This window comes from Stegostoma tigrinum, chromosome 4 (genome assembly GCF_030684315.1).
Source record: "Stegostoma tigrinum isolate sSteTig4 chromosome 4, sSteTig4.hap1, whole genome shotgun sequence".
NCBI lineage: Eukaryota > Metazoa > Chordata > Chondrichthyes > Orectolobiformes > Stegostomatidae > Stegostoma > Stegostoma tigrinum.
Window position 1 is genome coordinate 100,986,184 of NC_081357.1, and position 20,304 is coordinate 101,006,487.

The 20,304-nt window shown below is 42.7% G+C and overlaps 1 protein-coding gene across 3 annotated transcripts in view; it reads right to left on the reverse strand.

Moving 5' to 3' along the window:
• Positions 1 to 20,304, reverse strand: part of eloal (elongin A, like) — a 93,821-nt gene that overhangs the window by 63,754 nt on the left and 9,763 nt on the right. For all 3 annotated transcript variants that reach the window (XM_059645579.1, XM_059645578.1, XM_059645577.1), the window contains exon 2: positions 19,478 to 19,534. In XM_059645579.1, coding sequence (XP_059501562.1) covers positions 19,478 to 19,534 — 57 coding nt within the window. The remainder of the gene's footprint in view (positions 1 to 19,477; positions 19,535 to 20,304) is intronic.

Below are 20,304 nucleotides of genomic sequence, written 5' to 3' on the forward strand. Positions count from 1 at the left end.
ATTGACAAAACAACAGGACTAGATCCAAGCTGCAAATTCAAATTCACGATTTCCCAAGGTTCAACAGCAGTTATTTGGCTAATTTGAAGTTATTGTTCTGATTTTAATGAAATTTCTCAAAAGTCATATTTCTAGTAAATTTGGTTTAGAACATTGTAATTTCTTTTGACCTGTCAGTATTTTGCATCTGTATTCACTGTTGATTAGGATAATGTAGTATGAGAAGTCAGAGGAATACAATATACATGAACAAATTTGCATTGAGAGCAAGGAGGTATTAGCAGTATTTCCCAGGTTTGAAAGTGGGTAAAACCCAAACCCAGATGAGATGTGTCACAGGCTGCTGTGGGAGGCAAAGGCAGGATATTGCATGTGTTCTGACATGAATTTTCAAATAATCTCTGGCTATTGGAGAGGTGCCAGAGAACTGTAGGATAGCTAATATGGTGTGAATAATCAAGAAATGTGGTAGGGAATAAACCAACCAACTACAGGCCCGTGAATCTAACAGTGACTGGGAAACTCTTGAAAACGTTCTGAGAAGAAGATTTAATCTCGACTTGGAAAGGCAAAGATTAAATCAAGAATAGTCAACGTGTCTTTGTCAGGGAGATCATATCTAACAAATGCGAAAGAAATTTTTGGAGGTGACAACTAGTCGTATAGAAGAGGGCAATGTAGTTGATTAGTTTACATAAACTGCTGGAAAGCTATTTATAAGATCTCTCATAGCACACTGGTTAAGAAGCTAAGCTGCTAAGACCTCATGGAAAATTTGGCAAATTTGATTTAAAATTGGCTCAGTTACACATGCAGAAGGTGATGATAAAAAGGGTGTTTGTGTGACTGGAAGCCTGTGTAGAGTAGCATAACACACTTCGGTGCTGTGTCTTTAGCTGTTGTGTACATTAATGATCTAGAATATTGGAAGTACGATCAGGATGCTTGCAGATGACACAAAAACTGGTGTGGCAGTTAGTGAGGATGCAAGTTTTAGACTATCAGACAGTATAGATGGACTAGAAGGGCTGAGCTATAGCAAATGAAACCTAATCCTGAAAAATTGTGCATTTTGGGAAGACTAACAAGGCAAGGCTATACACACTGAATACAGGGGCCTAGGAAGTACAGAAGATCAGAGATACAGATATCCACAGGTTTTTGATAGCAGCAGGACAGTTAGATAAAGTGGTAAAGACATGTGGGATACTTGCTTTATTTGTCCAAATACCAGAGCAAGCAGGTGGTGAAGCAAAGGTATGTGACTTTAGTTATGTGACTAGCTAGAGAACTGTGTGTAATTCTGGTCCCCGCACCATAGGAAGGATGTGATTGCATTAGAGAGAGTGCAGAAGAGATTCATCAGGATGATGCCCAGGCTTGAGCGATTGAGTTGTGAAGACAGAATAGATAGACTGTGGTTTGTTTTCCTCAGAGCAGAGTGGGCTGGGTGGGGGAGGGAGGGATCCTAAATTTGAAAATGACAGAAATTTACGTAACTATAGCATCTGCACCATCACCAATATCTCAAGGCACTTCACTAAAGCACAGCAAATCAAAGTATGAACCCAAGGCACAAAAGAAGATAGGTTAAATAATAATTAAATGTAATTTCTTAAGGAAGTGTACAAAATTATGAGGGGTACAGATAGAGAAATATTTTCCCCTTCTTGGCAGGGTCATTAACCAGGGAGGGAGTTAGCTTTAAAGGTAAGGAACAGGAGATTTAGAGGGAATTCGAGGAAATTCTTTTTCACCAGAGTGCACATGCCATCTGGAGCTCACTGCCTAAAAAGGCCACAGATGCAGGAACACTTAGGGCATTTATGAACTATTGAGCTAAACTTCTGAAACGCCATAACATAAAACGACCACTGGCTAAGGATTGGAAAATGAGATTAGAATAAAGACTTTCTGATGAAGGTTCTAGGCCCAAAATGTCAGCCTTCCTGCTCCTAAGATGCTGCTTGCCCTGCTATGTTCGTCCAGCTCCACACCTTGTTCTCTTAGAATAAATGGATGTTTGATGACCTGTGCAGACAATGAGCTGAAGGGCTTCTTTCCGTGCTGTATAAACTCAATGTTTCTATATATCATCCAGTACTTTAGTGCCATGGTGAACAATTGGGAGAGAGAGATTTTTGACATGGAATGATAAGCAATCTGAATGTCATAGTCGAATAGGTTGAGGAGCTCAGTTGGCTGGATTGCTGGTTTATAAGACAGAGTGGCACCAACAGCATGGATTCAATTTCTGTATCAGCTGAGGTCACTACGAAGGCCTTATCTTCACAAACTCCCCTATCACTTTTGGTGTGGTAGGTCTCAGGTTGAACTGCCCATCAGTCATCTCTCGCCAATAAGAGAGCAGCCTATTGTCCTTTGGGACAATGCGAACTTTCACTTTTTTGAAGTTGGTCAGGAATTGATGTTTTAAAACAAATTTCATCATTCAATGTTGGTTGGTGCACAGTGAATTATTTCAATGGAAGAAAGACATACTGCTGGAATGCTGACTCTAGCTATTGTGCCTGACAGAGCCAACAATATCGAACAAGAGAACATTTGCCCCTGGCACTGTCTGCATGTAGCAGGGTAGCCAATAACAGGCCACAAGTAAAAGAAAGAGCCAGATGCCAAATTATGTTGTAAAAAGAAAATGAAAACAAGATCAGAAAGTTATTAACTATTGCTTCATCAATGTAACCAACAATCCCAAATCACTTCCCAGGAGCACGGAAACCAAAGTATGAAACCAAGGCATAAAAGAAGATAGGTTAGAAGGCAATTAGGTATAATTTGTGAAGAATTTTAAGAACTTTTTAAAGAGACGAACAATCAATGCTTGCATAGCCAGCAATGCCTACATCCTACAAATGCACACATTTTGAAAGGAGGCACAGGGAAGGAATTCAGAGTTGCGTTTAAGCCACTGAAGGTATAGCTATTAATGACGGAACAATTTGGTTATGGGGTACATGAGGTCAGATACCAAGCAAACTTGTGGGGTTGACAAAAATGACAGAGATAGTGAGGTCTAAGGCCATTGAGGGAGTTAAAAAATCAAGTTGAGAACTTTAAAAATCAAGGTGTTGCTTGATCTCAGAAGGAATCAAGGGCTACGGGGAGAGTGCAGGGAAGTGGAGTTGAACTGCCCATCAGCCATGATTTAAATGGCGGAGTGGACTTGATGGGCCAAATGGCCTTACTTCCACTCCTACGTCTTATGGTCTTATGGACTGGGAATCAATTCAGGGCAGACAGCACAGGGGTGAGTGTGGACCAGAATTTGTTGCGATTTGAGAAACTGGCAAAGTTTTAGATGCCCTCAAATCTAAATAAGGTAAAATACAGGAGACCATTCAGGTGTATGTAAGAAAAAAAGTCAAGCCTAGAGAAAACAAAGTCATGAATAAGGGCTTCAGCAACCATTGCATTGAAATTGGGCTCAAACACATGAAGTAGAGTAGCTGAGAGATAGTAGCTGTGGGTTCTGGCTGGATTTTCATCATGTACAATTTCCCAGATTGCCATTATGTTTTACATGGAATTTGTTCATTATTAAAGGTTAAATATAGCTTTTATTGTTAAGAAGTATTGATATTAAAAGTTAAATGCACTTGTCACATGCAAGCTTTTTGTGCAATGTTTTTACTTCAAAAGTACAGCCAACACTTACAAGGAGGAAACAGCTATCTTTCAGTTGTGCTGTTGAAAAGATTCGCCTTCAGTTTGCTGCTTTGTTTTCAATTAACCAATTTGATCAAGATAATATCAGACAAAATATCTTAATTATATTTTAATGGCCTCCAGTTCAAAAATTGGAAAAGCTCAACAGTCCACAGCATTCCATTGATTGGCACCCCAAACATCACCTTAGAATATTCTCGCCTTCTATCATCAGTGCTGCAGTTTATACCATTTACAAAATGCACTGCACCGTACTGACTCTCCAAGTCTTGTTCAATGAATCTGTGACCTCATCAAACACTACCTACTGTGAGTTTCTCTCAATCATGATTTGGAATTAGTGGTTCTTTCTTCACTGCTGGGTGACACTCCTGGAACTCACTTCCTTCAACGATCTTGGGAGTATTTTACTATATGGGCTGCTACCGTTCAAGAAAACATCACTACCTTTAAATTGACAGTTAAAGACGCGAAATAAATATCAGTCTTGCCAGGGCGCCTGCAAGCTAGGAACAAATAATGAATTCTAATCCACACACTTTTTTTTTAAAAAAGATCCAAGTGATGTTAAAATTGACTTGAAGGGTATTTAGTTAACCAGTTAAGTTACCGCCCTAACCAGAATTGCTATTCAGACTGAAACAGCAGCAACAATCTCTGTCCTGGCTGACTCACTACTCAGATATGACATTTCTCCGGACCCTGGTCATATCTGGCTAAATATCTGTGCTCAATGCCTCAAATTCAATGGCTCATGAAGGAAAAATAAACCATTGCTTTAATGACATCTAATTTAATGACAGCATCTAATGACAGATTTTGAAGAATTTGAAGTATAAAATAATTTTAAATAACCACTGTTATACACAAACCATATACTTTAAGTATTGAAAATCTAAATCAGAAATGCTGATTATACCTCAGTTCAAGTAGGATCTGTTGAAAGAAATGGATAAATGACTCATCATCAGAATTGAAATAAAGATGAGTTAAGACAGTAATTGGCTGAGAGGGCAGATAGAACAACTGGGAATCTCTGATTGCTTATTAATCCCTGCTGTCCTCTGCCCAAACAATTTCGTGATGCAAAAGCAAAGTGGAACAATGGGATAGTCAAGAAAGAGTGGTGCGAATGGCTGTATGGTAGCCATCTGATTATGACACAAAGGGATACAGAATGAATCAAAAGAAGCTTGCAATCTAAACTGTTGAACTCAATACGTAGACTGGAAGACAGAGAGAGACCAGTGTGCAGACACAAAAGACTTCAACTTAGACTCCCTACAGTGTGGAAACAGGCCCTTCGGCCCAACAAGTCCACACCGACTGTCACAGCAGCCCACCCAGACCCATCCCCGTGCAACCCACCTAATCTACACATTCCTGAGCACTACGGGAAATTTCGTACGGCCAATCCAGCCTGGACAGAATGCGCAAACTCCACACAGACAGTCATCCAAGAGTGGGATTGAATCCGGGCCCCTGGTGCTAACCACTGAACCACCATGCCACTCCAAGGCAAGGTACTGTTCCTGAAGGTTGTGCTGAGCTTTGTTGGGACATTGTAGCAGGCCATGGATTAAAACGTCACGGTGGGAGCAAGGTAGAGAATTAAAACATCCAGCAACAAGAAGCCCAAGGTCATGTTTGTCGACTGCAAGGGCAGGTTCTGCAAAGTGGTTGTCATGGCTACTTACAATCTGCATGATATCAAGGAGACGACATTGTGAACGGCAATATAGTGAACTAATTTGAAAGACTACAAGAATACTTGTGTAAAATATGCATTTGTTGAAATCACACTAAAGTTGGTGAGTGTGGCAGAATATAATCACCGAATATAAAGACTAGTTGAACAGAAAAGGGAAACATTAGATTTCTGGGAGGGAGGGAAAGGGTGCAAACATAAGTGCATGAAATGGACTGATAACCATTGAAGGCCCTTTCAAGTACAGTGTTGGAATCCTGGTTTGATAAAAAGGATTGGAATGAAAGATCATTGACCTGTCTGCATTTATTATTACTGACTGGTCTAGAAGTGTTCCTTTAAAATTTTTTAAAAGATACCAAAAAAATGGGGAAAGCACTTGGTCAAATTCTTAATAGTATTTTGCAGGTATTTTCTGCTTTATTTTTGACTTCAACCCCAGTTAAGAGGACAAGTCAGAAGTATACTAATCAGGCTACTAGCAATACTTATATTGGAAATACAAGTGGCTCAGGAGCAGCATGAGACAAAATTTATTTCCTTGTGGAAAAAACTTGTGATAGTGAGATGATAAACTTAAACAGGGTTCATCTTAGAGCGTTTTGTCCAACACTGTTTTGATTCTGATTCTGCACATTTTAAAAACTGTTATGTGTGAAGAAATATAGATGGGAATAGAATGATATTCGAATCAGCTAATACATCAAGATTCTAAGGCATTCTTGTCTATCGAGACCGGCTACTTGATGAATCATATGGGAGGCATTCAGAATTCCTGAGCCATTGCAACAACAGCTTAATGAGTGTCTGGAATTCTCTAACCCAGAGGGTTGTGGAAATTAGTTCACTGAAAGCATTTAAAAGAGGCGGTAGACAGGAACAGCAACAATTCAAAAACTATTTCTTAAGTTCTAAACAGTCAGCAGTCTTTTTTAAATGAAAACACAGAGACATAGAGCAATGCTTACGAGCATACAATTCTTTCTTTGCAATAAAAGCATAAAGGCAGAGTATAATCCTAGATAATAAAATGTGAGGCTGGATGAACACAGCAGGCCCAGCAGCATCTCAGGAGCGCAAAAGCTGACGTTTCGGGCCTAGACCCTTCATCAGAGAGGGGGATGGGGAGAGGGAACTGGAATAAATAGGAAGAGAGGGGGAGGCGGACCAAAGATGGAGAGAAAAGAAGATAGGTGGAGAGGAGAGTATAGTTCGGGAGGTAGGGAGGGGATAGGTCAGTCCAGGGAAGACGGACAGGTCAAGGAGGTGGGATGAGGTTAGTAGGTAGGAGATGGAGGTGCAGCTTGGGGTGGGAGGAAGGGATGGGTGAGGAAGAACAGGTTAGGGAGGCAGAGACAGGTTGGACTGGTTTTGGGGTGTAGTGGGTGGAGGGGAAGAGCTGGGCTGGTTGTGTGGTGTAGTGGGGGGAGGGGACGAACTGGGCTGGTTTTGGGATGCGGTGGGGGAAGGGGAGATTTTGAAGCTGGTGAAGTCCACATTGATACCATTGGGCTGCAGGGTTCCCAGGCGGAATATGAGTTGCTGTTCCTGCAACCTTCGGGTGGCATCATTGTGGCACTGCAGGATGCCCATGATGGACATGTCATCTAAAGAATGGGAGGGGGAGTGGAAATGGTTTGCGACTGGGAGGTGCAGTTGTTTATTGCGAACCGAGTGGAGGTGTTCTGCAAAGCGGTCCCCAAGCCTCCGCTTGGTTTTCCCAATGTAGAGGAAGCCGCACCGGGTACAGTGGATGCAGTATACCACATTGACAGATGTGCAGGTGAACCTCTGCTTAATGTGGAAAATCATCTTGGGGCCTGGGATAGGGGTGAGGGAGGAGGTGTGGGGGCAAGTGTAGCATTTCCTGCGGTTGCAGGGGAAGGTGTCAGGTGCGGTGGGGTTGGAGGGCAGTGTGGAGCGAACAAGGGAGTCACGGAGAGAGTGGTCTCTCCAGAAAGCAGACAGGGGTGGGGATGGAAAAATGTCTTGGGTGGTGGGATCGGATTGTAGATGGCGGAAGTGTCGGAGGATGATGCGTTGTATCCGGAGGTTGGTGGGGTGGTGTGTGAGAACGAGGGGGATCCTCTTTGGGCAGTTGTGGCGGGGGCGGGGTGTGAGGGATGTGTTGCGGGAAATGCGGGAGACGCGGTCAAGGGCGTTCTTGACCACTGTGGGGGGAAAGTTGCAGTCCTTGAAGAACTTGGACATCTGGGATGTGCGGGAGTGGAATGCCTCATCGTGGGACCAGATGCGGCGGAGGCGGAGGAATTGGGAATAGGGGATGGAATTTTTGCAGGAGGGTGGGTGGGAGGAGGTGTATTCTAGGTAGCTGTGGGAGTCGGTGGGCTTGAAATGGACATCAGTTACAAGCTGGTTGCCTGAGATGGAGACTGAGAGATCCAGGAAGGTGAGGGATGTGCTGGAGATGGCCCAGGTGAACTGAAGGTTGGGATGGAAGGTGTTGGTGAAGTGTTCGAGCACCTCCAGGGAGCAAGAGGCGGCGCCGATACAGTCATCAATGTAACGGAGGAAGAGGTGGGGTTTGGGCCCTGTGTAGGTGCCGAAGAGGGACTGTTCCACGTAACCTACAAAGAGGCAGGCATAGCTGGGGCCCATGCGGGTGCCCATGGCCACCCCCTTAGTCTGTAGGGAGTGGGAGGAATCGAAAGAGAAGTTGTTGAGGGTGACGACGAGTTCGGCTAGGCGGATGAGGGTGTCGGTGGAGGGGGACTGGTCGGGCCTGCGGGACAGGAAGAAGCGGAGGGCCTTGAGGCCATCTGCATGCGGAATGCAGGTGTATAGGGACTGGACGTCCATGGTGAAAATGAGGTGTTGGGGGCCAGGGAATTGGAAGTCCTGGAGGAGGTGGAGGGCGTGGGTGGTGTCACGGACGTAGGTAGGGAATTCCTGGACCAAAGGGGAGAAAATGGAGTCCAGATAGGTGGAGATGAGTTCGGTGGGGCAGGAGCAGGCTGAGACGACGGGTCGACCAGGGCAGGCAGGTTTGTGGATTTTGGGAAGGAGATAGAAACGGGCCGTGCGGGGTTGGGGAACAATGAGGTTGGAGGCTGTGGGTGGGAGGTCCCCCGAGGTGATGAGGTCATGAATGGTGTTGGAGATGATGGTTTGGTGCTTGGGTGTGCGGTCATGATCGAGGGGGCGGTAGGAGGTGGTGTCGGAGAGTTGGCGTCTGGCCTCAGTGATGTAGAGGTCAGTGCGCCATACTACCACTGCGCCACCCTTGTCTGCGGGTTTGATGGTGAGGTTGGGGTTGGAGTGGAGGGAGCGGAGGGTATAATCCTCACAGGATTACCTGCCAACAAATAAGGTAGTCTCAATGAGTCATTTGACCGGTTTAGGGCAGGTTTAACACAAATGAAAATGTCACTGAATGCCAGCAAGTGGCAGCTTTAGCTTGAGATCCAAGTGAATTCCAAAATTGATGACAACCAGTCCAAGTGTGCCAACCAGGTCATATACTAACAGTGCATAAACAACACACGTAACATTCCAGGCTATAGCCTTACAAAACATATGGCAATATGTTTCTCCCACAAGAATGAACGACATGCAACATTGGGTTTAAAAAAAAACTTGCCTGAACCAATATATGGAGTTGCAAAACAGTCAAAGAAACCGAATGGGGGTGACTGCTTGTTGAAATGTAGTGAGTAGCAGCATAAGGATCAGAACATTGTGGTTGTACATAGTCCCATTTCTCCACAAAAGAATAAAGCTGAATGAAAGAAAGAATTTTAGTTGCCTGGGGATCAAGTTTTTCCTAAGAGCCAATTACAATAGTGCTCTGTTATGGACAACAAGGTCAGAAGCTGAGCTATAGATTTTTGGCAAATGAGCAACATACTGGCTAAAAACCTGTATTTAATTCCAGTAAAATAAACTCAAGTTCATTTCACAATCTCAAGATAAAACTAAACTCTGCTCAATTTACAAGATTTCAAATACTCGTCAAGCACAAAGTTAAAAGCTCAAACAAATTTATTGGTGCCATTGTATTCTGACCAGTTGCCATTTTGCTCCATTATTAAATGTAAAATGTTTCATAATTGAACATTTCCACCATTTTAAATTGGTCACACTCTTGAACACTTTCAATATTCTAATTACAACCAAATCATTTTGCTGGTTTGTACTGATGCACATGCAGAGAAGTCATCATGGAATAAAAAGGTAAGTACAGAATTGGGGAGCTGATGAATATAGGTAAATATTAATCATTCACATGGGACAGATTTCTTTTAGAAATTATTCTATACAGTAGTTGACTAATTTGGGAAATCACAAGGGACCTTCCAGAAGGGCATATGCAACTCCATCAGGGTTTGCTTTCCAGGCTTCCTGCCTGTCAGTGGTGAATGCCAATTGGCATATCATTGTGCCAGGATGGTAGAAGTAAACTACAGTGACTATGGTTTTGTTTTGGTCTGGCAACTCATGTTTTTATGATACAGGAAGAACTGAAACACTGAAGGTTAGGTAATCTATGGATGCTGTTGGTATTAATAAGCAACAAGATGAAGAAACCCAAGACTCACAAAGTTCACACCATGTCATTCAAATTAAAAGTATCATACCGTTCATTTTGTTACAAAATGAAGTTACAAATTGTGTAATGCTAACAGATGAGAAACTACCAGCTCTTCCACTTTCTCCCTCCTTCTTCTTGAAGCATTGTTTCCTGTTAGGATACAATTCCACTAGTGTTGGCAACGGACCATTAATCAGTGGTTGATGTCATTGCTCAGTCTGATTCTGTTCTTATTTAATGTCTGCATACTTATGATCTGGTGAATTTCCTCAGAAATAATGAGGAGGTCTCACTAATGTCTTTCTCCTTTATGCTTCAGAATTTCACAGAATGATTCTACTGTCCTTAGTGCTGTATATGTGAGAATAGCTAAAAACAAAGCAATCAGAGCTGGGTTTATTAATGTGCTGGGTTCCCTACCTCTGAGCCAGCAGACCTCGGTTCAAATCCCACCTGCTCGAGCACTGTGTTCTAATATCTGAACAGGTTGATTAGAAAATATTAATGTGTGGGTGGGCAGAAATTTCATTCACTAGTTCAGCCAGGGTGCAGATTATTTAAACAATATTAAGGGCGGCACGGTGGCCTCACAGTGACCTGGGTTCGATGCCATCCTCGGGTGACTGTCTATGTGGTGTTCGTACATTCTCCCCCTGTCTGCACGGATTTCCGCTGGGTACTCTGGATTCCTTCCACAGTCCAAACTTGTGCAATTAAGTGGATTGGTCACACTAAATTGCCCATGGTGTTCAGGGATGTGTAGGTTAGGTGCATTAGCCACGGGAAATGCAAGATTACAGGAATAGGGTAAGGGGGATGGTTCTGGGTGGGATGCTCTTCGGAGAGTTGGTGTGGACTTGCTGGGCTAAATGTCCTGTTTCCATGCTGTAGGGATTCAATTCATATTATATCTATTGAAAACTATTCCCATGACAGCTTACTCTGCAGTACTTGATGAAAAAATGGAAAATCCAATACTTCCAGCATACAGAGCACAGACATTAAACAGAACAAAACAAAATACAGTTTAGAGGTTGATATAGGTAAACAGCTGGTGCGGGTTAAAGAGAAAACTCAAATTCACATCTGATCACTTCCATTCACTTCCGATGATGCACCCAAGATGAAGCCTATAACAAAAATGGCAGGTCTTTGAAGGAAAATTTCTAACAGACGTTTGTGGCACACAATGGTCACAGGCTTGCAGTCTGAAAACAATTCTCAAACACCACCCGATGTCACCAACCTTCAAGCCAATATTGTAACCAATTGACTAGCCTCCCTTGGATCCCAATGTGATCTAATTTTACTAATCAATCTACCATGCACGAACATCGTCCGACACTTTATCTGTACGGACTTCAGCAATGTCTACCACTCTGCTTTCAATTTTCTTGGTCACCTCTTCAAAACAAAATCAAGTTAGTGAAACATGCACAAAGCCATGTTGACTCTCCCTATCCAGTCCTTGCCTTTCCAAATCCTGTCCCTCAGGATGCCTTCCAACAACGTGCCTACCACTGATGCAAGGCTCACCAGTCTATAGTTCCCTCACAACCTTTCTTAAATAATGGCACCATGTTAGCCAACCTCAAGTCTTCTGAAACCTCACTCATGGTTGTTGATGATACAGATGTCTCAGATTAGGCCCAGGAATCTCTTCCCTAGCTGCCCACAAGGTTCTGGGAAATACCTGATCAGGTCCTGGGGATTTATCTACTTTCATGCGCTTTACAAACTCTGGCACCTCCTCTTTGGCAACAAGGAAACTTGTCAAGACATCACTATTTGTTTTTCTACGTACCGTAGCTTCTGCGTCCTTCTCCACAGTAAATACGGACAAAAAATATTCATTTAATATCCAATCCTCCAACCTGATGTTTGCACACAAAGGCTGTGATTGCTGCAAAATTATTTGGAGTCATGGTCCTTGTCACCCAATGTAATAAGGCTTTGATTTTGCTGATTATAATTTTATTATTTAAAGCAGATTGTGAAAGCAAGCATCCATAAAACTGGTAAGCGGGATGAAACGAAAAACATTCTTCCTTTAGAAACAACCCTGAAAAGTCACGATCACTGGATTTATAAAAAGGCATCTTGAGAAACACTGAGGATGATTTGAGAAAAAGGAAGATTTGCACTTTTCATAACTACTAGACATATTGCAGTTTACAGAAAAGGATGAATTTTTTAGAAAACATTCACAGCTGTAGCAAAGGAAAGAAGGAAGAATCATAACTAAATGTCAGATTTGAGCCAAGTCTCATTGTTAATACAGTGATCAAAGGAAGAATGGATAAAATGGCCTAGGATAGCAGAGATTTGCAATAAATAAAAGGACAGGGAGTTAACTGACCATCTGAAAAGCAGCCATGCTCCCAACCTTCTGACCAGGTAACAAAGTGTGGAGCTGGAAGAACGCAGCAGCCCAAACAACATCTTAGGAGCACAAAAGCTGATGTTTTGGGACTAGACCCTTCATGAAGGGTCTAGCCCAGAAACGTCAGCTTTTGTGCTCCTAAGATGCTGCTTGGCCTGCTGTGTTCATCCAGCTCCACACTGTTATCTCAGATTCTCCAGCAACTGCAGTTCCATTATCTTCTGACCAGGTAACCATTCCTATGATTGTTCCCTAGACTGACAGAGATCATTTGAGTAAACCAGTGTTATCAATTGTGGCTGATGCATGTTTGAGTAAATTAATCTGGGAGAGGCATTTGTAACAATCATCTCAGGATATTCGGGGAGTGGAGGTAGGTATGGGATTGAAACAGATCTGTCACTGTCTGTGGAGAAAGAAACCAAAGTTAATGATTTGAATCCATTTTGATTCATCTTCAGAACTGAAAAGAGAGGTGGAAAAATGATGGGTTTTGTACTGTAGAAAAAGGTGTGGAAGAGTAGAAGGAACTAAAAGGAAGGTCAGGGGAACATAAGATGGAGAACGATATTTGAGAACAAACTGGAGAACAGAGTTCATGTTCAGAAGTTGTTGAATTCAGTGCAGAGTCCTGGAGGCTGTAAAGTCACTGAACGGAAATGAAGTGCTTATCCTCCAGCTTGTGTTGGGCTTCAATGAAAACACTGCAGCAGGCCTCCGACATAAGAAATGAGAGCACGTGCTGCTTTAGAATTGCAAGCAATTCAATGGTTGGCGTCATGCATGTAGTCTGAGCAAAGCTGTCACTGTCACCACTTGAGCTCTCCAATTAGAGACTGCACTAAGCAGCATATATTTTTAAAGTGAGAGGAGAAAAATTTGGAAAGGACATGAGGGACAACATTTAAAAAAAAAGTGGTGTGTGTATGGAATGAACTGCCAGAGAAAGTGGTGGATGCAAGTACAGATACAACATTTAAAAGACATTTGGATAAGCTCATAAACAGGAAATGTTTGGAGGGTTATGGACTAAGCACAGACAGGTGGGGTTAGTTTTGTTTGGGAACATGGTCAGTATGGACCGGAGGGTCTGTTTCCATGCTGTATGACTCTATAACATCTCAAACATTAAACACTGATTTTTTTTTAAAAACAGGTTTTATAACTTAGTATGCCCTCTAGTTTTGAACTCCCCCACGCTACGGAAAAGACTTTTTCTAGTCACTGTATCTATGCCCCTCATGATTTTGTAAACCTCTATAAAGGTCACTCGTCAATATCCTATGCTCCAGTGACAAAGGTCCCAATCTACTTTTATAACTCAAACCCTCCATTCCCAGCAATATCCTAGTCTTTTCTGAACCCTCTCCAATTTAATGATATCCTTCCTATAATTAGACCACTGTTGGAATTCTGCATTCAGTTTTGGTTTCCCTGCTATCAGAAGGATGTTGTGAAGCTTGAAAGGGTTCAAAAAAGATTTGTGAGGATGTTGCCAGGGTTGGAGGGTTTGAGCTACAGGGAGAGATTGAATAGGCTGGGGCTATTTTCCTGGATTGTCAGAGGCTGAGGGGTGACTTTGGAGGTTTATAAAAGTCATGAGGGGCATGGATAGGGTGAATAGACAATGACTTTTCCCTGGGATCAGGGAGTCCAAAACTAGAGGCTTAGGTTTAAGGTGAGAGGGGAAAGATTTAAGAAGTGACCTAAGGGACAACTATTTCACACAGAGAGTGGTGCGTGTTTGGAAAGAGTTGCCAGACAAAATGGTGAAGGCTTGTACAATTACAATATTTAAAAGGCATCTCAATGGCTACATGAGTAGGAAGGGTTTAAAGGGATATTGGCCAAATGCTGGCAAATGGGACTAATTTAGAATATCTGGTCGGGAAGGACGAGTTGGGCCGAAGAGACTGTTTCCATGCTGTACAGTTCTAGGACTCTAGTGGGGTGATCCGGAACATACATAGTACTCTAGAAGAGACCTAACCAAGACCTGTACAATTTCAACATAATATCCCAACTCCCATACTCGAAAGGTCCGAGCAATGAAGGTAAGTGTGATAAACGCCATCTTAACCACCCTGTCTATCAGTGATACAAATTTCGAAGAATTATGTACCTGAACCCCTAGGTGCCTTCGTTTTACCACACTTGCCCAGGCCCTACCAGTAATTGTACAAGTCCTGCCCTCACTGGTTTTACTAAAATGCAACACTTCACATTTATCCAGATTGAATTCCATCTGCACTTCTCAGCCCGTTGACATCATCTGTCAAATGTCCACCATACCGCAAATTTTGGTGTCATCTACAAACTTGCTAACTATGCCTCCTATATTCTCACCCAAATTGTTTAATGTCAATGCCAAACAGAAGTGTACCCAGTTCCAATCCCTGTGGAACACTGCTGGCTTCAGGCCTCCAATCCAAAAAACAACCCTTTACCACCACTTCATCTCTGACCGTTAAGCTAATTTTGTATGCATTGACAAGTGCATTCTGAACCGTATGTAAGCGAACTTTACTAATTAGTGTACTATGTCTCATGATATTTAACTTTTAAAACATACAATATTTTAAGGAAATTTGACAGTGTAGATGCAGAATCATTTTCTCTTGTGGGAAAGTTGGAGATGAGAGGGTATCATTACTGAGTAAGGGATCATCCATTTAAGTCTTCACTTACATCGTGGCGAATCTATAGAATTCTTTACTGCAGAGAGCTGCAGAGGTTGGGTCCTGAAGAATATTTAAACCTGAAATAGACTGAATTAGTTCAAAACGAAAATTGTTATGGATCAGACCTAACCCACTCAAAATACATAAAGAAGATGGTCTGGACCACAACTTTTTCTTATTTTAAGAGGAATTGTAAGGTTTAGAGATAACACAGTGTGGAGTTGGAGGAACACAGCAGGCCAGCCAGCATCGGAGGAGTAGGAAAGTTCATGTTTCGGGTCGGGGCCCTTCTTCAGAAAGTTGTATTCTAGACACAATTCAATTGGTCAATCTACCAGGCTTGAAACAAAACACACTTTACTCGTACACTATAATTAAAATACGACAAAATAAAAAAATTGGCTTTACTAATTCTATTGAAATGCTTAACAAAATAATACATATATTAACTATGACCAATTAACTCTTCCAATATAGTAACATCGCACAAAAACACCCTTGGCAAAGGCAAATTCAGTAAAACAGATTGCCTGAAATGCAATTCCAGCAACTGGAAGAAAACCCCAGCTTTTAACTGTAACAGAGAGAGAAATAGGAGCTCCTACATCCAGCTTCAATGCCCCAGCAACTATGACTGAAGGCTAGAACGAAAAAAAATCCTGGTTCCATGGGAGCATGATCCCAGCCATTCAGGCTGCTTCTATTGTTCCAATTTGTAAAAGAACCCTCAAGGCATCACAAGCTGTTTACTCTATTGGGTTTGGAGCAGAATTCTTAGCACCTCTTGTCTCAACCTTTCTTCTAAAAATACACACGGAACAAAATATACCCCTTAAAACCATAGCATCATCACAAAATGACAACTGAAGTGTTAAAAGAAATTGTCACAGCTCCCACCAAATTGGGAATTTTGAATGTTAAATGAATGGAATGCTTTTTGATTGAAAAGCGAGGCAAAGCTAACATTACATGCAAGTCTGAGATAAGGTGTAGAGCTGGATGAACAGAGCAGGCTAAGCAGCATCAGAGGTGCAGGAAAGCTGACGTTGAGTCTAGATCCTTCTTCTGAAATGGGGGATGGGAATGGGGGTTCTGAAATAAATAGGGAGAGAGGGAGAAGGCGGATAGAAGACGGATAGAGGAGAAGATAGGTGGAGAGGAGACAGACAGGTCAAAGAGGCAGGGGTGGAGCGAGTAAAGGTGCGTGTAGGTGGGGAATTAGGGAGGGGATGGGTCAGTCTAGGGACGACATTGTTCAGTCTAGGGAGGACGAACAGGTCAAGGGGACAGGATGAGGCTAGTAGGTAGATAGGGGGTAGGTCTTGAGGTGGGAGGAGGGGATAGGTGGGAGGAAGGACAGGTTAGGGAGGTGGGGACAAGCTGGGCTGGTTTTGCGATATGGTAGGGGGAGGGGAGATTTTGAAGCTTGTGAAGTCCACATTGATACCATTGGGTTGCAGGGTTCCCAAGCAAAATATGAGGTGTTGTTTCTGCAAACTTCAGGTGGCATTGTTGTGGCACTGCAGGAGGCCCAGGATGGACAGGTCGTCTAAGAACGGGAGGGGGAGTTGATATGGTTTGCGACTGGGAGGTGCAGTTGTTTAGTGCGAACCAAACGTAGGTGTTCCGCAAAGTGGTCCCCAAGCCTCCACTTGATTTCCCCGATGTAGCAGAGGCCACAACTGGAACAGCAGATACGGTATACCACATTAGCAGATGTGCAGGTGAACATCTGCTTGATACGGAAGGTCTTCTTGGGGCCTGGGATGGGGACAGGTGTAGCACTTTCTGCGGTTGCAAGGAAAAGTACCGGGTGTGGTGGGGTTGGAGGGGAGTGTGGAGCGGACAAGGGTGTCACAGAGAGAGTGGTCCCTCCAGAAAGCAGATAAGGGTGGGGAGGGAAAAATGTTTTTGGTGGTGGGGTCGGGTTGCAGATGGCAGAAGTGTCAGAGGATGATGCGTTGCATCCAGAGGTTGGTGGGGTGGTACGTGAGGACGAGGGGGATTTTACATGCAAGTCAATTTGTTTTATCCTATAGCGTTCTGTACTTCTACCAGAGTTCTATAATTTGCTTTTCAATCATTTATACTCCAGGGATGAAGTTGTTTTATTATAAGGAAAATGTGAGTATTTCAGGCCCTATCCATTGGAATTGAGAGGAGTAGGTGATTATCGTATCAAAATATTTAAAATGCTGAAAGGGCTTGACAGCGTTTGAGGTTATGTACTTTGGCAGGAACAATACAGGAACTGATTCTTATTCAAATAAAGAAAGACTAAAGAAATCTACACCACAGTGGGTTTTAGTGCATGAATCACAAAAAGCCAGCATTCAAATTCAGTAAGTAATTGCTGGTGGGGGGTGGGGGAGAAGGATAAGTGGAATGTTGGCGTGTGACCCTCTCTGATGAAGGGTCTAGACCGAAACGTCAGCTTTTGTGCTCCTGAGATGCTGCTGGGCCTGCTGTGTTCATCCAGCCTCACATTTTATTATATGAAGTGGAATGTTGGCCTTTACTTAAAGGGAGTGGAATTTTTTTTTTTTAAAAAGGCAGATCTTGATAAAACCATACAAGGCATTAGTAAAACCACAGCTGGAATATTGTGAACAGTTTTGGGCTCCTTATCTAAGGCATAATGTTTGGCTTTGGAAGCCGTCCAGAGAAGGCTAACTTAGATGAGAAGGTGGAGACCTGGATCAACACAGCAGGCCAAACAGCTTCAGAGGAGCAGGAAGGCTGACATTTCGGGCCTAGACCCTTCTTCAGAAACAAGGTTCTGAAATAAATAGGTGGGGGGGGGGGGAGTGGAATGAGGTGGATAGAAGATGGATAGAATAGAAAATAGGTGGAGAGGAGACAGACAGGTTAAAGAGGCGGGGATGGAGCCAGTAAAGGTGAGTGTAGGTGAGGAGTTAAGGAGGAGATAGGTCAGTCCAGGGAGGACGGACAGGTCAAGGGAGCAGGATGAGGCTAGTAGGTAGGAGATGGGGGTGGGGCTTGAGGGGGGAGGAGAGGATAGGTGGGAGGAAGGACAGGTTAGGGAGGCAGGGACAAGCTGAGCTGGTTTTGGGATGCGATGGGGGAGGGAAGGTTTTGAAGCTTGTGAAGTCCACATTGATACCATTGGGCTGCAGGGTTCCCAAGCGGAATATGAGGTGCTGTTCCTGCAACCTTCAGGTAGCATCGTTGTGGCACTGCAGGAGGCCCAGGATGGGTATGTCATCTGAGGAATGGGAGGGGGAGATGAAAATGGTTCACGACTGGGAGGTGCAGTTGTGTAGTGTGAACCGAGCATAGGTGTTCTGCAAAGCGGTCCCCAAGCCTCCGCTTGGTTTCCCCGATTCAGAGGAAGCTAACTTAGTTGATTTCAGATAAGGAGGGATTTTCTTGTGAGGGGAAATGGAGTAGATTGGGTTTTCACTCAGTTGGAATTTAGGAAAATGAGGGGAGACTTTATTGAAACATGCGAAATTTTGCAGGATGTATTAGGGTAGACGCGAGACCAATTGTTTCCTTTGCGGTATAGTCTCGGACCAGAGGGCACAATCTCAGAAAAGGGGCCGCCCTTTTAAGACAGAGATGAGGGACTTTTTTTTTCTTTCCAAGAGTAGTGAATCTGTGGAAATCTTTACCACGGAGGGCTGTCGAGGCTGGGTCAATAAATACATACAAGGCTGAGATCTACAAATTTCCAAACCATTAAGGGACTCAAGGGTTATGGGAATAAAGGCAGGAAAGTGGAGTCAAAATATTATCAGGTCAGTCACCATCTCATTGAATGGCAGAATGAATTTAATGGACCAAATGGCCTACTTCGGCTCCTACACGAAATATGCCAAAAGGTGACAGGACAGTTGAGGATTATGACAGACTGACAGGAAGATGGAGCTGAGGCCACAAACAGTAGCCATTAATTTATCAAATGGCAGAACAGATTTGAGGATCAAAATAACCTTCTTGTGGTCTTATTTCTTGAGTTTGTGTGTTCTCTTGTTCTCATAAGCAAGTGGGGACCTAGAGTTAACCAAAGGTTTTACACAAATAACTCAATCATTTCTCAAAAAGTTACCAGACATGTTTAGCTGATTCCTTGGCTAAATTTATGTTAAAAGAAAATCACCCCTATGGTGTATTTACACAAAATAGCAAAACATTACAGATGAATCTCAAGCCCATCGACAGTTTAAAAAAAAGACTTAAAAACATGATGTGCAACAGGGCTTCTAATAAAATAAAAATGGGGGTTGGGGCCTCAAGTGAGGTTGCAATTTGGGGTCAGAATCTGAATTAGCAGCCAAACCTGTGTGCGCTCAGATTTTCTCTGCCCTGCTCCCATACCAGTCACCAATGTTTGCAAAAATTTAAGCCTTGAAATGTGGTCACTCACAATGAGAAAAAGTTTGGGAAGCGCTGATGTATGGTGTAAACTGACACAAAGTTATATAGATATAATATCTTACCACCAGAATATCCACTGTGATATTTAAATCTTGCAATTTCTTCAACAATTTCAGAATCTAGAAGAGAGATCCACAAATTGATGCTTTAAGAGATTTTTAATGCATGCATTATTTTAGGTCTAAATGAAATTAGTTTTAAAAGTCAGCTGCATCAGATTATTCTTGAATTTACTTCACATTTTAGTTTTAGGTAATTGTTCAAACTGTTAACAATGGAACTCAAAAGCAGTGTCTGGTATTAAAACAAAAGTTTAGAAATGTTTTAATTCGAATACCAACATTTCATAATTAATTTTAACTTTTAATACTTTTGTCGACTAAAATTATAACATATAGCAAATGACTCCCTTCCCCTCGAAGTATGGAATGACTGAGTCTGCATGATGTTAAATGCCTATCTATGGGAATGCTGGTTGGCCTACTTCATTTACCATGTGCTATAAATGAGCAACTTAAAAGTGACAGCGGTTACACAGGCAGCAAAAAATAGCATGACCCAGCCAGGGCTAGCCACAAGTTCACAACATACATTGCTGAAAGCTGCGCAACTTCAAACCCGACGGTTATATTCACAACAACAAAACGAGATATCATGGACACAAGATAAATTAGGATGCATTTCATTTACCATGTTCTAAATGTATTGCCCTGAAATGTCTACAGCACTCACTGAAATCTGCCTTCTGAAAATTCGAATGACATTTCTCACAAGTGAAAAGCCTCAGCTGGATTTGGCAGAAGACATGCTCTGAATGCCAATCACTAGAGAACTTCATAGTTACACTTTCAACATTCTCACTTTTGATTTGTTTCCCCATTATGTACAT